Here is a 17384-nt window from a genome sequence, read left to right on the forward strand (position 1 = left end):
ACACACACACACACACACACACACACACACACACACAGAGACACACACACACACACACACACACAGACAGTCCCAGGTGTGTGTAGCTCAGAGTAGTGGGTGTGTAATCTTGACTGAGATCAGGAACATGTTGGTGTCTTTATTGACATGAACAGCTGGATGAATGTTTGGATGATGTCTGTAGAAAGCTGACATTTGAATGATCCACAATAACACAATGACAAAGTCTCTCTACTTATTTTAGGGACACACTCACTGATTGGACCTAGTTATGTTCTTATCATCTCATTCATCATTCTTTTTATTCTCTTCTTTTATTCTTTATTCAGTTTGATAAGCTGCAGTTTGTCAGAGATCAGCTGTTCTTCTCTGGCCTCAGCTCTGAAGTCCAACCCCTCCCATCTCAGAGAGCTGGACCTGGACTCCAACAAGCTGCAGGATTCAGGAGTGAAGCTGCTGAGTGATTTTCTGCAGAGTCCAAACTGTAGACTGGAGACTCTGAGGTCAGTTCACTTCTTCTCTGTTTGTGTTTTACATCTCATGTGTTTGATTATCAGCTGAAACATTTTCATCTTCACATGTTTCTGACCTCCATGAAGTTTTAGATTGAATGCTGTTCATGTTGATTTTCTTGTTTGAATCTGCATCATCAACAAATCAGATTTTTGGGTCAGTGACAAATAAGGGTTGGCAAGATGAGAAATTCAAAAACTTTTTAAAGTTCTGTTTTAAAAGCATTCATCAGGTCTGTCAAAATGTACATTTTGTGTTCCTGTTGGTTTCATGCCATTTGAAATAACATTTGTTCCAATTTTTTTACAAAAATCACACAGAATGTGCCTGAAAATGTCAAATGGTGTAACCGAAAAAGAATGATAAATTTTAAATATTTAATCCAAATAGAATGCACATAAATGCAGCCATAAAAATAATTAACTGCTTTTAAAATAAGGATTACATCCAAATATAAATTTCAGGCTTTTTTAAATACATTGAGTGGGACATAAACTGTAATCATCCTTTGAAAATGTTCTAAAACATGTTATTGCACTGCAATAGAGGGTTACTTTATTTTCCACATTAATGTTTCTGTATATTTTAATATTTTCATGAAAAATACTGGTTACACCAACTGACTATGTTGCTTTTATAGTCAAAGGTCACTGTTTCTTGAAAAAATGACACAAAGAATGACAGTAAAATGAATTCAAGGTTAAATTAACTTTATTTTGTGAGAGAGAGAGAGAGAGAGAGACAGAGAGAGAGACAGAGAGAGAGACAGAGAGAGACAGACAGATAGATAGACAGATAGATAGACAGATAGATAGATAGATAGATAGACAGATAGATAGATAGATAGATAGATAGATAGATAGATAGATAGATAGATAGATAGATAGATAGATAGATAGATAGATAGATAGATAGATAGATAGATAGATAGATAGATAGATAGAAAGAAAGAAGGTAAAAACAGAAGGGGGATTGAAAGCAGAGTGTTTGTTTTTAGTGCCATGCACGCTGTTTCAGAGAGGAGAACTTCTGAATCTTAAAGTTCAGGCAGTGTGTGCTTGGAAGTGTTTCCAGTCCTTTGCTGTGAGTTTTGAATGATGCGAGTTCAAAGGTTCTGGCTCAGAGACAATGTTCAGCACATCAGACTTGTAATAGAAAAGGAGATCAGGTGATTGAGGCCAGGTGAAGACACTCACTTCCAGTTCGTCACCCACCACCTGCATGACCTGTCCCACAAAAGGCTTTCTTTCATATCTGACCAGGATGAACATTCCTTTCAGATCCTGCTGACATGTTGAGGGGTGGTTTCCTGGTAGGTTTCGGAAATCTACTGCGGACCATAGCAGTTGCAGGTACCAGGTCTTGCACAGAAGGATGAAATGTCCCTCCACTGCATTGCAGCTGGGACTTCAGAGGTCACTTGGTGAATTCTGAGTGTGCCTTTCACGGCTGGGACATTTGTTGGGACTGATTCATCATACTTTGCAATGGCTTCCTCTGATATCCAATAGTAGTTGATGCTAGAGGGCTGATCTTTCCGGAAGTTGTACAGCTCCTCTGCTGTTTGCAAGTCAGTGACTCTTTTGACTGCTGTAACCACAATACGCATTACAGCCCCACCCACTCCATCAGGAGCTCCCTTCCCATGCGATTTCTCACTGAAGTTCCATGTGACCCTTTGGAAGCCATACAGAAAAGGCACTGTGCTGAGTAGGTACAAGTTTTTCTTGTTCTGGTACTGGGTCACTGGTCCATGGCTGATGATGTGTAGGGTGCAAGGTGGTGTCTCACATTTGCCTTTGACATCCCTCAACACAGGCTCCATGTGTGCCCATACAGCACGTTCATCATGGCGAGGAGAGGCAGAGAGAGTGGCACAGGAGATTGATGAGGAGGCTGTATACGCCACACAGGTGTGGACTGTAACCTGCTTGCGACTTCCACCAAAGTGGAAAGCCTGAGTTTCCCTGTTGAGCTTACAGCCATAGTTCTCTGAAAAGTCTACGTGAATGCAGACTTCATCCTCGCACAGAGTTTCTTTTAGCTCTCTGAGTGTTTTCACTTGATGTAGCCAGTTGAATTGATGCTTCGCAAGAGAGTCCAGCTTCTCGTTAAGCAAAGCCAGCAGATCATCACACTTACCACTTTGTGTGACTTTTTCAAAGTTGGTAAATGTTTTCCCTTCTTCAGAGGAGACTACCCTGGACCACTGCTGCCATGTTATTAGAGTTGCCTCCAAAGGTCCCTCGAACTCGATTTCATTGTAGCAGCACTCCGCACAGGTGCGATACATGCAAGTCTTGCTGGTAGTGTTGCATGCAATAGATGCCAGCAAGTCAGAAATGCTGTTGGTCAGAAGAAGGCCTCTCTGATACAACTTGTCAACAAGCAGCTTGACATTTTCATGCTCTATGCAAGCACATGTATTTCTGTCAGAGTCTTTTGCTGGTGTTACATAAAAAGGACAATACCTAACAAACTGTCTGTATGACAATTTGAGGTGTCTCCTGACTGTTGTATTGTACTGTGGATGGAGCTCCTTCAGAGAGTAAAGTAGTACCCTCCTTTGCTTTTTGATTTTATTTTTCGTCACAGTGTCCTTTTTGCCTGATAACATGCGACTATTCTCATCCCTGCAAAGAAAGCTGGCCACTTCTTCTCTTCTCGCCTGTGATGCTTTCTTTTTGAGTCTCGGTTTGTTCTTTTCGATCACCATTTTCTGTTTTTCCTTTTGCTTCTTTAGTTTCCTCTGTATGTTTTGTGTCTTGAGTTTTGCTGCCTGGAGTTCCCTTTTAACTTTGCGAAGTTCAGACCTCAGCCTTTCCCTCTCTTTTAGCACTGAGCAGTAGGTTTTGTTCTTTGTTTCCTTTTCTTTCCTTTCAGGGGTTGAGGATGCTTGCAGCCCCTCACCAATTGGCTGTTCATAGTCATGATCTTCAAGGTGATTACACATTGGATCAGGATGGTCTAGCTGCTGAATATCATCTGCTGATGTGTTTATAGATGGTGGAGTTAAGTTCAGCACATCAGAAAGCACCCTTTTCTTTTCTCCGAAGTTTCTCTGATCTTCTCCTGCTTTTTTTTTTGAAAGGTCTGCTACTGGAGTATTTTTATTCTTGCCCTCTCTCTTTCTCCTACGATAACTATGAATCAAACAGACAAATGAAAACAATTACCATACTTGTAAAAACAGTTGCCTTCTTTTATTCCCACTGACTTTCAAAACACCTGAATCACTACATCATTCTGACTTTAACTGTGTGTGTGTGTGTGTGTGTGTGTGTGTGTGTGTGTGTGTGTGTGTGTGTGTGTGTGTGTGTGTGTGTGTGTGTGTGTGTGTCACCTTTCCCGTCTTTCGGCAAGGTAATTGGCCCTTGCTGCAGGATCAGCATTCATGCGTGCTCTGTGCCGAGCCACTTTTTCTGTACTTGCATCTGTTGGAGGGAAAGAGGCTCTATTATGTTGTATTAATTATGAAACAGCAGAAAATTTAATGAATTGTGTTTTACAGATGAACTTTTTAATTGTTGACTAACATTTATCTGTTCATGTTTAAAGGTAGGTGTCACTGTACACCTACTTAATTCTTCTACATTATTAAATTAATAAATAATACTTTACACTTAAAAATAGTTCTACATAGTAAGTAGTTCATATTACAACATAAATCAGAATCATAAACTACTGATGTTTGATAAAACTGGCCTCTAACAGAGACGTTTGTAATAGGAGTCAAATGGTGTAACCGGTTACACCATTTGACATTTCAATTTCAAATCAAATTTGACAGGCATTATTATGGACACCTATACACAGCCTTTGTGTGAATATTTCAAACATAATTTTTAAAGTAAACACTGATTTTTATAATGATGAAGATTAATAAATGTTTTCCTGGGGTCATACCATTTGACATGTAACCATAAGCACACCTGACCGTACCCCAAAAATGTAGAATTATCTCAAATTTGAAAGAGAGTTACTGACCGTGGCACACGGCAGTTAGTCTCAGCAGGGGTCCTTCTCTGTGATGTCATTTCCTGTCACATTGTCTTCTTGCATCATATTACCAAAATGGCTCCTTGAATGGTGGTTACACCACCTTGACACTTCAGGACTTTGACTTGACAGACAAAATTGCCCAAATAGAATATAATATTCTGAACAACTGTGTTTTATTACTTTTATACACTATTAAATAAATCTAGTGTAAGATTGTGCCAAACTAGTTGATAGCATGTTTTTTTTGAACGTTTTAACCTTTTTAAGCAAGTTAAACTATTTCGTGTAAAGTTTTTAGGGTTACACCACATGACATTTTTGCCATTATCCCCCAAATATTCTCTCAAAATATATTAAAACCATATATTTTAGACTAGGTCTTCAAAAAAAGGAATGTATGAAAGTAATATGTCAGTTTATTTGAAAATTTCAACCTTTTTAAATGTAAGCAAATCACATAGACACAAAAAAATAAGTGTCATGTCATTGACCCTTTTAACAAAATACTTTAAATGGAGTTCTTTAAGTCTTTAAAGTGAAAGTTTCTGATTTGTATTAAATGTTCAAAACTGAAGACACAAGATTATCTGAACTGACATATATTTGATTATTAAGCACACACACACACACACACACACACACACACACAGAGACACACACAGATAGTCACCCTCACAAACTCACACACACATACATACTCTCTCTCTCTCTCTCTCTCTCTCTCTCTCTCTCTTACACACACACACACTGACACACTGACACACACTCTCACACACACACAGACAGTCCCAGGTGTGTGTAGCTCAGTAGAGTAGTGGGTGTGTAATCTTGACTGAGATCAGTAACATGTTGGTGTCTTTATTGACATGAACAGCTGGATGAATGTTTGGATGATGTCTGTAGAAAGCTGACATTTGAATGATCCACAATAACACAATGACAAAGTCTCTCTACTTATTTTAGGGACACACTCACTGATTGGACCTAGTTATGTTCTTATCATCTCATTCATCATTCTTTTTATTCTCTTCTTTTATTCTTTATTCAGTTTGAGGGGCTGCAGTTTGTCAGAGATCAGCTGTTCTTCTCTGGCCTCAGCTCTGAAGTCCAACCCCTCCCATCTCAGAGAGCTGGACCTGAGTAACAACAAGCTGCAGGATTCAGGAGTGAAGCTGCTGAGTGACCTTCAGAAGAATCCAGACTACAGACTGGAGACTCTGATGTATGTAAAGGGTTAAGTTGAGTTCGTCCTGGTCTCTGCTGATTATTATTATAATAATAATGATCTTATATGATTATAATAATAATGATCTTATATGATTATAATAATAATGATCTTATATGATTATAATAATAATAATGATCTTATATGATAATAACTCATGATTTTTCTGATTTATGTCTTGTTATATCAACAGCTGTGAGTGAGTGTTTAAAGAGAGGATCCTGTTGTTCCTGACGATCACAGAGCTGGAAGCAGCAGCAGCTGGTGTTTGTTGAGTCTGTAACTGGGCCGTGTTACTGGGAGACTGACGGACCAATCACAGCTCAGATGAGTCTCAGTGCTGCAGTCTAAGCTGCTCTGAGATCAGCTCCACCGTCACACACAGGACCATGACCTCGGACTGTTTTCTATTCTCATATTCTGAACTTAAACTGCTTCATGACTCAACGAGCCAAGATGAACTCTTTGGATATAAATGTTTGTGTTACAGCACCACCCTGTGGACATGTGCAGTGCTGCACTCTTATTCACAGATAACAGTAGAAGTTGATGCCACCTGTTAAAGTGTGAAGTTGTGTTTGTAACCACGAGTCGTTGATCGTCTGATAATATATCAGTCGTCTCTTTGTTGGATCCAAACAAAGAGGAGGCTTCACTGAGTTTTTAAAAGAACTACAAACATGGATGTCTGGATCCAGGTGCAGACTCAGCACCTGAATATTGCTTCCTTTAAAACCTCCTTTAGGAAACACTGGAGCATCCTTTACCAAAGGAGATAAGAAAGTGCCGACCCACAATTCATTGCGGCCACAACTTTTAAAGCGACTTGCTCATCCGACCCGTATCGGAGCGTTCAGGAAAACTAAGGATCTGTGAGAGGAGACATGTGGAGACAATCTGCATATTGATTTGACTTATAATTATTTACAGCCTTTGTGTTTATTTCATTTCTTTTTATTGTGTGAAGAAGGTGAACTTTGCTTTTATACATTCTTGTATCATGTTTGTGGAGATGATTTGATGTTATTTGATGATTTAATAGGAGAAATTGTAACAGGCCAATAAAACCTTGTTTATAAAAACAGAAAAGAGACGCAGATCATAGAAGTTAGCTCTGTAATAATTTACCTTAACTTTAAACGATCTTAAACCCAGAGGTAAACTGTGAACGTGATGTTGATGTTATAAAACCATCACAGTGAAGTTTCCTGGTGTCTAATAAAGCCTTTTATTTTTATTCACACCACGTGGTTTGTAGGATTATTTCACCTGTAAGAAGGCTCAAACATTTTTAATGAAGATGTGACGAGAAGAAATGGAACGACACATGACATCAAAACACAGGTTGAATTTTTAGAAGATAGAAAAAGAAAAACATCTGGATATATAATTTATAATGGTTATCAAATGCAATTTTAATTGTTCTGACAGAATAAACCATGCGACGTATTTAAGGTACCTTCTCCGTTTCAACCTCTGGGGGGCAGTAGTGCTCCATGCAAGTTTTAACAAGATCACGTTGGTCAGAATTTGGAAAGTTTGATTTCTGATAACTCCGCTGTACATGGTCGGATTTGAACCCTGGTTGGATGAAAATGTTCGTCTCAATGTCCTAAGAAAGTTTATCCACCTGAAAATTAAAATAAACATTCGTTAGCATACAAAGTGAACATGGCGGTATTCTTTCTTTGGTCAACAGATGTGGCTATAAAATCCATTAGGCAAATTCCAGAGGAGGCCGGAGGAGTATCTGGTTGTCATGTAAATCAAGTATCCCAGGACATACAGTAGATGTTGACCTAGCCGTCTCTGGTTTGTTTCAGGGCTGGAACAAACCGGTTTCTGATTAGCAGATGCGTATTGAAATTCTTTGAAGGTGTTTTCTGCGTCTCGCGAACCCCCCAAGGAGTTCAGTTTGGTGTCAGAGTCATTAACTTTGTCTGTAAGGGAGTGTGAATCCAGAGGAAGAGAGAGAAGCTCTCTGTGGGTTCACAGATTTAGATCAAAATATTCTATAACAGCTTAAAATTATAAAGACAAAAAGACTGATGTCTTGAGAGAAGTGATCAGACCAGCAGAAAGACGAGAAACAAAGAAGACTCAAAGAAGACGCAACAAAAACTCTTCAACTCCTCCTGTCTCATCCTTTGCAGCAGGCAGAAAAGGGGCGGGGCTATGCTCCACCCATAGTGAGACAAGGATCCAACAACTCAACAGTTGAATTCCTTGTAACTAAAGTCAAAGAAGAATAAAAGTAAATAAAAGGCTTTATGACGTCACCATATTGAACTAATTATGAGCTCTCATTGAGACGGTCATCTCTGAACATTCAGGAAAATATTCTGGAAATCTGTAATTCAAAGTGTTAATCAATGAATCAGAGGAAATGCATCAGTATGAAAACAGAAAAGATAATGTGACCCTCTATATATGATAATACAGAGTCTTAATATATGTTTAAAGTTGTATGAGCTTTAGAAAAATACTGAGCACAAGATGGGAGGAAGATGTTCAGTTTAAATCCAAGAACTCACTTTTAAACAATTCTTTTCTTTTCCTTTTAAAGAATTCCCAGAGATTTTCCGATGTTTGTCAATGTTGATTCGTTCACAGACAGGAGGTCTTCTGACCTGGTCTCAGTCAGTCGTCTTATCTGGAGGTGAAGGATCAAAGAACTCAATGGTAACTCTCAGTTTAGTGCCCCCATGAGAGAGTCACCAGAGACGCCCCTGTAAATGGTAAATGGACTTGAGTTAACCAATTTGGGGTTAAGTGTCTTGCCCAAGTACACATCGGACATGTTGCTCGCAGGAGCTGGGGATTGAACCCTCAACGACTCTACCAACTGAGCCACAGCCGCCCCTGTGGCTTGGATGAGCTTCCCAACAGGACGTCGTAAAACTCTCAGCGGTCATCTATCTGAAGTTAAGAATCAGTGGATAACTGAGAGAGAGGGGATTTTGAGTCCAGTATCAAATATTTACGCTCCACGAGCATGTGAGGGAGAGCAAGCGACAGGTTACTGGTGCAGTTCACCTGACGGCCATGTGCTGTTTTAGAAAGTTACTTATATCCCCTTCAATAAATCTTTCTCTTCCTGGGCTGTCTCGTCACGTCGGTTCCTGTGGATCAATGGCATGGACGGCCTGCTGCTGTGTGACCCGTCTGAGTCCGACTGCTACGACAAATAACATAAGCCTTACATGGATATACATGTCAACGTGGATCTAAGAGTTTTTAATGCTGGTTTGTTACTTTAGCTGTTTATTTAGTAGAACATGAAACCAAAACAAACTGCTGTTTGGCCACGCCTCCTCCATACTGAAGCCTCCGGTCTCTTCCAGAGACACACCTCCAACCGCCCTATACTCACATTCGCCCTATACTTAGCTGGTAGCTTCAGCCACCTGTGTCCTGCATTGTAGTGTTAGCATGCTAATGTTAGCGCACTTTAGTTAGCTGGTAGCTTCAGTCACCTGTATCCTGCATTGTAGTGTTAGCATGTGTTACGTGATGTGCCCTATCTGATCAGATAAAGGGGGGCCCCTGACGGTCCTCTGAAGATGATGGAGCCCCTCATCTTCACTCTCCACCAGATGTCCTCACACAACTCAACTTTTTCGACCCTCCTCCCTCTCTGCATTTCGACAAGACACTCTGTCTGAACCTGTCTGAAGACAATTCAAACCTTAAATCATAAAGGCTATCGCATCTCATGTAAACATCTTCAAAAGACTTCATATTGCAAAACCATCTGGAACTATTTTTCACTTCCTTTTGTTAATAAATTCCATTGACACTTAGAAAAACACTTTTCGCCACGTACCCCTGATTTACAGGACAACTCTAATCTCCAGGGAATGTCTGACTCTTTAGTGAACCCCATTAAAATGAAGGGAGACCATATGCCTTCATTTTCAGATGTATATTAACTAATATGTATTTCTTATTTTCAGGTGAATAATCTTTCTCAGAACCTTTTAACTAACGTTTTCATCCAAACCGGACTCAGATCGGACAATCTATCGTGAAGTTAGGAGAAGTCAATCTACATTAAAAAAATCAACGGCTTGACTCAAAGATTTGCATGGAGCACTACCGCCATCTAGTGGTTCTTTTAAATCAATGTTTGTTACAACTCAATAATGATTCGTGTTTAGTTTTATTTCAAAGGTTAAAACTCTGCATTTCTTTCTCTTGTTTATACAAAATAGAATTAAGAACTCAAGTATGGTATAGTGTTTACGTTAATTTAGTTTAAGAACTTTAGAGAATTTTTTATTTTTTATTTTTTTTTCGAGGTGGGCGTATGTATCTTCGGTGCCCCCTTTAAAAGGCCCGGCGCACCTTTCCGCTCCAGGCTGGACCCACATATTTTTTGCTTGTAACTTTTTATACCTAGTATAATTTTTCTTTGTTCTATACTCCGTTCTTGGACTTGTCTTCAAAGCGAAACTTTTACTCCAGGGCGACTTCGTTGTTTTTTTGAGCTTTGATTCTTGTTTTCTCAATATTTACACGCTTAACTCTTTCCCCGCCAGAGAATTCTAGAATGTTTGCCAGCCAGCGCCAGCCTTTTTCACCATTTTCACCAATCTTTCAAGACTCACAGAATATTTTGTTCTTTGAATATGTAAATATTGAATACATCAAAAGAAAGATCAGAGCCTCTGCTTTCATATACAAAAAACTATTTTATTCAAACTTCATTCAATCTTTTTTTATCAGCACTTGAATATCGGCCATTTTCACAAAAAAACCACATTCCGGACAAAAAGCTGAGAAAACAGCACTTTTGTAAAACACATTTATTTTCAAGAAAAAAAGTTATTTTGAGTTTACATTTGGATTCTTTTTACTTTCATTTGCCAACTACAGTTATATTTTAAAATAAATAACTAAAATAAATAAAAATGATTACATAAAATTATTAATTTTCTTTGAATAGTGTAGCACTACAACATTTACAAACTATATTATACATTTTTCTTCTCTTATACACTCAGAAATACTTTGTTTTTACAAACACTTAAAGATTATTATTATTTTCAATAATAAAACATTAGTTGAACAAAAACCTGATCAAGAAGAGAGGCAACTGTGTCTCCCAGGGAAGTGCCTTCTCCGCAATAGGGTTTCATGTTGTAACACCTGTGTCAGAATCACAAAGGATGTAGGATTTGATCCCATACTTGAAAGGTTTTTGGGGATTGTACACCCTGAACGCTAGCCGTCCATGCCACAGAAGCATACCCTCATCAATGCAAATGTTGGTGTGAGGTTGATACATTTGACTGAATTTAGATATAAGGTAATATAAGACAGGGCAGACTTTGTACAACCTGTCAGTGCTATTTGCTGGCCTTGATTCATAATCATTGGAGTGTAGAAATCTCCATATGATTTCAAACTGGTTGTGGGACATGACCTTGTTGAAGTAGGGGGTGACCAAAATGTCATCTGTAGACCAGTACATTTCAAGGTCAGGCTTACGAATGATATGATCAAGAGCAGCAGCATCAGTTAGAGGTCCAGGATTCTCAGTGAAAGGAAAGTCTTTTGGCTGCCAGTTCATTTCTTTCCACATCAGATTACCTGGACCAGGACCTGAACCTGGCTGGTTTACAGACCCTCTTGCTTGGTCACCAGGTACTTGACCTCCACCACGGCCATAAGATCCACAGGTCCGACCTCTGCCTCTTTGCTGTGTTCGACCTGTAAATAATTAGAAAGACAATTTTTTTATTCAACAGTGTGATGTGCACAAAGAGAGAAACGTTATTTTTCGGCCTCTTCATATCACATCTTACCTTTTTCACCTTGTAGGTCTGTATAAAGGACACCTGGGCCTTGAATCCCTGGACTCTGTGTGTAAAATGACAGTAAAATGTCAAACAAATATTCATTTGGTAAATAGTTTGTGTACAAAATGAAAGCTAAATTATTTCTTTTTTTATCTTCTCTCACAAGTTAGCAGATGCTCTTGTCTTGTAGTATCTAATAATCATACAATCCAAGTAACATACTATCAAACTAAATAAAATATGTTATCATGACTCACCTCTTGCACCTACGTGTATGTCTGGACCTTGGAGACCTGGACCTTGGAGACCTGGACTCTGTGTCTGGAAATTACAATAACATGTCCGTCAAAAATTCGTTTGGTACATAGTTTATGTACAAAAATGAGAGATATGTTATTTCGACGTCACGTTATCTCATGAATTATCAGATGCATATGCTATCACGGTGAATCAAAAAATAACGTGATCATATCTTACCTCTGACACGTCCTGAATCCCTCCATTCACTGTCGCCGCTGCTGTCTTCATCCAGATCAGTTTCACGGAGGTCAAAAAATGAATTATCAGAGTCTGTATCGATAATTAACTCTGTAGTTTCCGCAGCCGAATATCTCCTTGCTGGCGCCGGCATGTTTGTACTGTTCAAGAGCTTTTATCTCATATCTATACGGCTAATGTTGACTTTTTGACGCGCGTCACACTCACATACAGACTGATAGAACACCGCCCGCTGGAAAATAAGGACGAAGAAAATGTTTGTTTTTTTTCTCTCTACTTTCCCGCGAGTGGTCTTGTTTGTTGGTTTTTGACCCCACAGTCCTGTAACTTTTTCACAACACCCGTCAGAGCGCCCCCTATCATATTACACTGAAAACACCAATTGACGGAATATTCCGTCAATGGCGGGGAACGGTTGGGTTCCAAATGACGGAATATTCCGTCAATGGCGGAGAATGAGTTAAAGAGGCATCCTATTGAGGCTCGGCGTAGCTTCAAATTGAAAGTTTTATCACTTCTGGACGACATTTTTGGATTTTTTCTTTTCAACAAATGACTTGAACGATTTGTTATCTGAACTAAACTGAGTTGGCCACTTCAGCTTAAGCAGAAGATTGACGAACGTTTATCAAACTTTTCTGGACAATTCATCCGAGCTGGGGAAAGCTGACGTGAACGCACCGGTGCGTCTCTAAGTGAATCGCTAAACCCGACTCCGACCTGTTCACTACGGTGGATTCCGGGCTGTAAAACTGGAAAGGATCGTCCAAAATCCACTCTCCAGGCTACAGTACCATTTTGGCGGACTTTGGGTTCAGTGAGTAAGATAGCTCAACAGTTTGTTGTCAACTTAGAACTACGTGTCATGTGGTGTTCATCTTAATTCTTCCCCCCCCCCCCGGCCATATCCGCCGTAATATAGTTCCACTCTTTTCTGTTTACATTTTTTTTTCGTCCGGTATTTTTGATCCTAATCTAATCAATAATTTTGTTAGACAGACGTTAACACCATACCATACTAAATCAGTTAGGATAGTATCTATAATTCTTGGTTCTTCTTACGAGGTGTGTTAATCAATTTAACACGTAATATTAATGATAGTTTTCGCTACACATGTATTAGAATAATAGGCCGCTTTCTACTTATAATCAAAGTGTTTACTGCAATAATGTATTGTTGAATAAAGGTTTGATCACCAAATACAAAGGAATGATTAGATATCCATTGTATGAATGATGTTTGTTCACATTTATATTATATCAGTTATTATATCATGTTTTACTTTAAGTGTTTTAATCTAATTGTTTGAGATTTTAGTTCAGAGGTTAAAGGTGTTCTGTGAAGAGGGCTTGCAGAAGTGATTACACATTCCAACATGTGTTTTGATGTGGCCTTTTAAACTGAATCACTCACAAAATCAAACATAGGTTTAGTTTAAGGCCCTGAACAGTTAATCACTCACCCACATTGATAGGTTCAGTGGGCCTTGATAGTTAATCACTTAAGTGGTTTGTTGCTTAAAAGGAAATGATGACTAGACTAGATGTCTGCTTGTGATAAGAAACAGGCCAGGTAGGATGTGTCTTCCCCTATAGAAGGACAAAGGATTCGGGAGTATGATGCACCAATGAGAGAAGGGGAACCAAACATCAGGAGGCGCATAATTTGGAAAGATGTCCCAATCGGAGGAAGGACACCGCACATTCTCAAATGCATAATTTGGTTAGATAATCTCTGTCTAATGTATAAAAGGGTTCAGGGAAAGATAGTCGGGGCTCAGACTTCATGAACTGACCAGGTATCTGTCTGTTGTCAGGGACAAGTAGTGTTGAACCCAGAGACTCTGTAACTTCTATTCTTGATTCATCAGGTTAATAAACTCTGTTAACCTGAAAGAGACGTCTTCAGTCATTCCTCTCATCCCATCAAAAGAATGCACAGAGAGATTTGAGGTAATTATTTAGAGGAGTCAGATTTCTATAAACAACATTTAGGAAAAGGATTAAATAGCAACTTTTATCCTTCACTTGGTGACCCCGACGTGATGGGGGATGAGGTTTGACGGAGGACGTAAGTATTGATTAATTTATGAAATTTTTTTGAAATATGTTTAATTCAAATGTATTAATTTCTTAAGGTGGTAGAACGACTGCATTGAAGTCTATGGTACAACGTCCAGACCCATCCAGACATCGAGAGGCCTCACAAAAACCAAAGGTGAACACAAACCTTTTCCATAAAATTGTGCACATTGGAAAATCTAAATTATCGTTGTCTGATTTGGGTATAGACGGTGTTAATGTCTAAATTTAGAAAATTGAATCAAGAATACAAGTAAGCAATCGAACAGAAGGCCGTACGAAGAGAACTCAGGGGCGAGAGACTGGCTGTGAAACCAGGGGCGAGAGACTGGTTGTGAAGTCAGGGGCGAGAGACTGGCTGTGAAACCAGGGGCGAGAGACTGGTTGTGAAGTCAGGGGCGAGAGACTGACTAGGAAACCAGGGGTGAGAGACTGGTTAGTTAGCCAGGGGCGAGAGACTGGTTTGTAAGCCAGGGGCGAGAGACTGGCTGGGTTGAATGTTGGGCTGGGTCTTTTCTTCTGACACTGAATGACAATGTAAAGAAGGCAACAGGTTGAACGCTGGTCATTTCAGTTGACAGAGAACTGTGTGTGGGATCATTGGGGAGGCGGTGAATCAGCAGAAGTGCATTAAAACTGTTTGTGAGTCTGGGATAGAACCCCCAGTGACTGGCTGCAGTTGTCATTAGGACTGCTGTAGAAGCTTGCCAGTTAGGACTCCAAATAGGGCATTGCGTCTATACATTTTCTGCTGTTCACGTGTATATAGTGTCTTTTGTTGTGTGTTAACTTGGACAGAAGTTCTGTTCCTTAAGTTCAAGTACAAATATTTAGAGATATATATTTTTTTATTCCGTTCATTGCACCTCCTTTTCTCTTTTTTCTCACTGGTTCAGAGAGTGGAAAGGGGAAAGGTAGGGTTTTTTTCTTCTACCCTGTTACTAGTATTTTGAGCAACACCTTTAGCTCTACCTAGTAGATGTGTGTGTGCTGGTGGAGTCTTTGGATGTGTGAGTGAGTGCTGTACAGCCTGAGTAGATGTGTGTGTGGGCTGTTGATGTCTGTTGGTGTGTGTGTTTGTGTGCTGTGTGGTAAATCATGTGTGTGAAGGCCTGTGTAGTTATTTTGTTTGAGTGTGATTGATAAATAGAATTTTAGTGTTATTAAATAGGAAATAATAGTGGAACATTTCCCGAAGGAGATGAGTAGATCTTTTAAAATTCTTCTAAAAGGTTTAAAATAGATGAACTATACATTTGCATAGTTAAGAGGAGGAGTTCCTTTCTAACTGCTGGAAGATTCATTTTGGGGTTTGGCTGTTGATTGGAAGAGTGGGGCTCTGGTCTGTGTGCTTGTTGACTCTGTGCACTGGGTTGATCAGTATCTTTAAAGGAGAGATTAGATAGGGTGTTTTACAGGAGAGAAGACGGCCCCACCCTTTCTTAGCCCATTCAGTATCACCCCACAGTCCTCACTGTTGTTACTTTGTTTTTATGTAGTTAAATGTGTTCATGTTTTATAGTGTTTTTTCTTGTTGTTATATCGACATATTATGCAGCTAAATTTGAGCAATGATTAATTCAAGGAGCGTAGGAAATGAGTTAGCTGTCGTAGGTCACTAGTACTTATTTGCATGCATCTATTATGCAAACAACCCACTTTGTTGTTTACATTCTTAAAATAGAAAACCAAAAATTGCTTTATTTTGGCCCCATAGCTTCATTTAAACTTCATAATATGTTCACCTTGCTGACATTTCAACTATTTCTAGACTGTTTACAAGTGATGTTTAAACAATTAGACTGGACATTTTACTGATATGACTGACAAACTGTACACAAACATGTTGAGTCAAAGTCAAATTAGATGGTGCTAATCTTAGATGAAGAGTTCATTCATTTAAATGATCTCTGTCCACCTGGCTGCTCTGCTGTCGGGAAGCCCCGCCCCTGTCGCCGTGGTGGTGGCCTGGCCATTGTTCACAGGGAGGTCCAAAAATGCAAACTGATCCAGTCCCAAGATTTCTCTTCGTTTGAATCACAGATGGTTAAGATGGGTTCCTCATCCCCTTTTTACTGTGTGTTGATCTACCGTCCTCCTGGCCCTGCCGCTGTCTTCTGAAAGGATTTTAGTGACTTCTTGTCCTCTATTATAAAGCTGGACTCTGTTTTAATCCTTGGGGATTTTAACCTTCATGTTGATGACAGCTCATCTTCCCCTGCAATGGAACTTCTAACATTGACTGAAACTTTTAATTTTGAGCAGCATGTTTCTGAGCCCACTCACCAAAAAGGCCATATTTTAGACTTAGTTTTTACGCTTGGCCTAGACATTTTAAACCTGTCTGTAAATGATGTTCATTTGAGTGATCATAGTCTTGTTCTGTTTGATCTGCACTTTTGTCCTGAGCCCAAGCCTTCAACAGTCAGGTCTCAGAGGCGTGTTATCACTGTTAATACTGCAGATAGTTTCTCTCATTTATTTGATCCTGTCTTGGTCATGAACTGTCTCGATGTGGATGATCTCACTCACTGTTTTAACAATCACTGTGTAGAAATTCTGAACCAGGTGGCTCCTGTTAAAACAAACTCCTCTACCAGGGAAAAAGCTCGCCCGTGGACTAATGAAGACATCCTAAATCTAAAGAGACTATGTCGAAAGACTGAACGCCTGTGGAAATCCACTAACCTTGAGGTGCACAGGCTCTACCTCAAGGACCTTGTGTCTTCATACAATGTGATGGTCGAAAATGCCAGATCCGAGTATATCCACCAACTGGTAGCACTAAATAAGAAAAACCCCAAAGTGTTATTTGAAACGATAAACTCACTTGTATGTCCTGCTGTCCCAGTTACCCCCGTGTTTTCTGAAGCTGACAGCAATGCCTTTTTGAGATTCTTCACAAACAAGATAAAGATAATCAAGGACAACATCCCGCCCCCTCTTCGTGTTACCCCTGCTGTTTCTGAGCCTGTCTCCAGCTTGTGGTCCTTGTTTAGGACTGTGACGGTTGCTGATATTTCAGCAGTGGTGTCTAAGTTGAAGCCCTCCTCTTGCTCATCTGACGTCCTTCCCTGTAGGCTTTTTAAAAAAGTGTTTGGGGAAATCGGCCCGTGTGTGACCAAAATGGTTAACCTGTCTTTGTCCACTGGTGTGTTTCCTACTGCATTCAAACATGCCATAGTGGAGCCATTACTAAAAAAAGCAGGCCTAGACCAAACAGATCTTAATAGCTTTAGGCCTATTTCTAAGCTCCCTTT

General features: G+C 39.6%; 2 protein-coding genes across 6 annotated transcripts in view; one reads left to right on the top strand and one right to left on the bottom strand.

Annotated features, from left to right (window-relative positions):
- Nucleotides 1-17384, top strand: part of LOC306825396 (uncharacterized protein) — a 498202-nt gene that overhangs the window by 168496 nt on the left and 312322 nt on the right. The window contains exon 7 of the mRNA XM_079346114.1: nt 330-503. Coding sequence (XP_079202240.1) covers nt 330-503 — 174 coding nt within the window. The remainder of the gene's footprint in view (nt 1-329; nt 504-17384) is intronic.
- Nucleotides 11563-17384, bottom strand: part of LOC306825401 (uncharacterized protein) — a 62134-nt gene continuing 56312 nt past the window's right edge. For 3 of the 5 annotated variants that reach the window (XR_013779251.1, XM_079346128.1, XM_079346127.1), the window contains 2 exons: nt 11802-11865; nt 11567-11605 (listed from right to left, as the gene is read on the bottom strand). Coding sequence is in view for 2 of the 5 variants with exons in the window: in XM_079346128.1 (XP_079202254.1) it covers nt 11811-11865 (55 nt within the window). In the remaining 3 variants the exon portion in view is untranslated. Of the gene's footprint in view, nt 11606-11801; nt 11866-17384 lie in introns of all 5 variants that reach the window. The other 2 variants (XR_013779249.1, XR_013779250.1) reach the window with 2 other exon arrangements.

The sequence above is a fragment of the Symphodus melops genome, assembly GCF_947650265.1.
Source record: "Symphodus melops genome assembly, chromosome: 6".
NCBI lineage: Eukaryota > Metazoa > Chordata > Actinopteri > Labriformes > Labridae > Symphodus > Symphodus melops.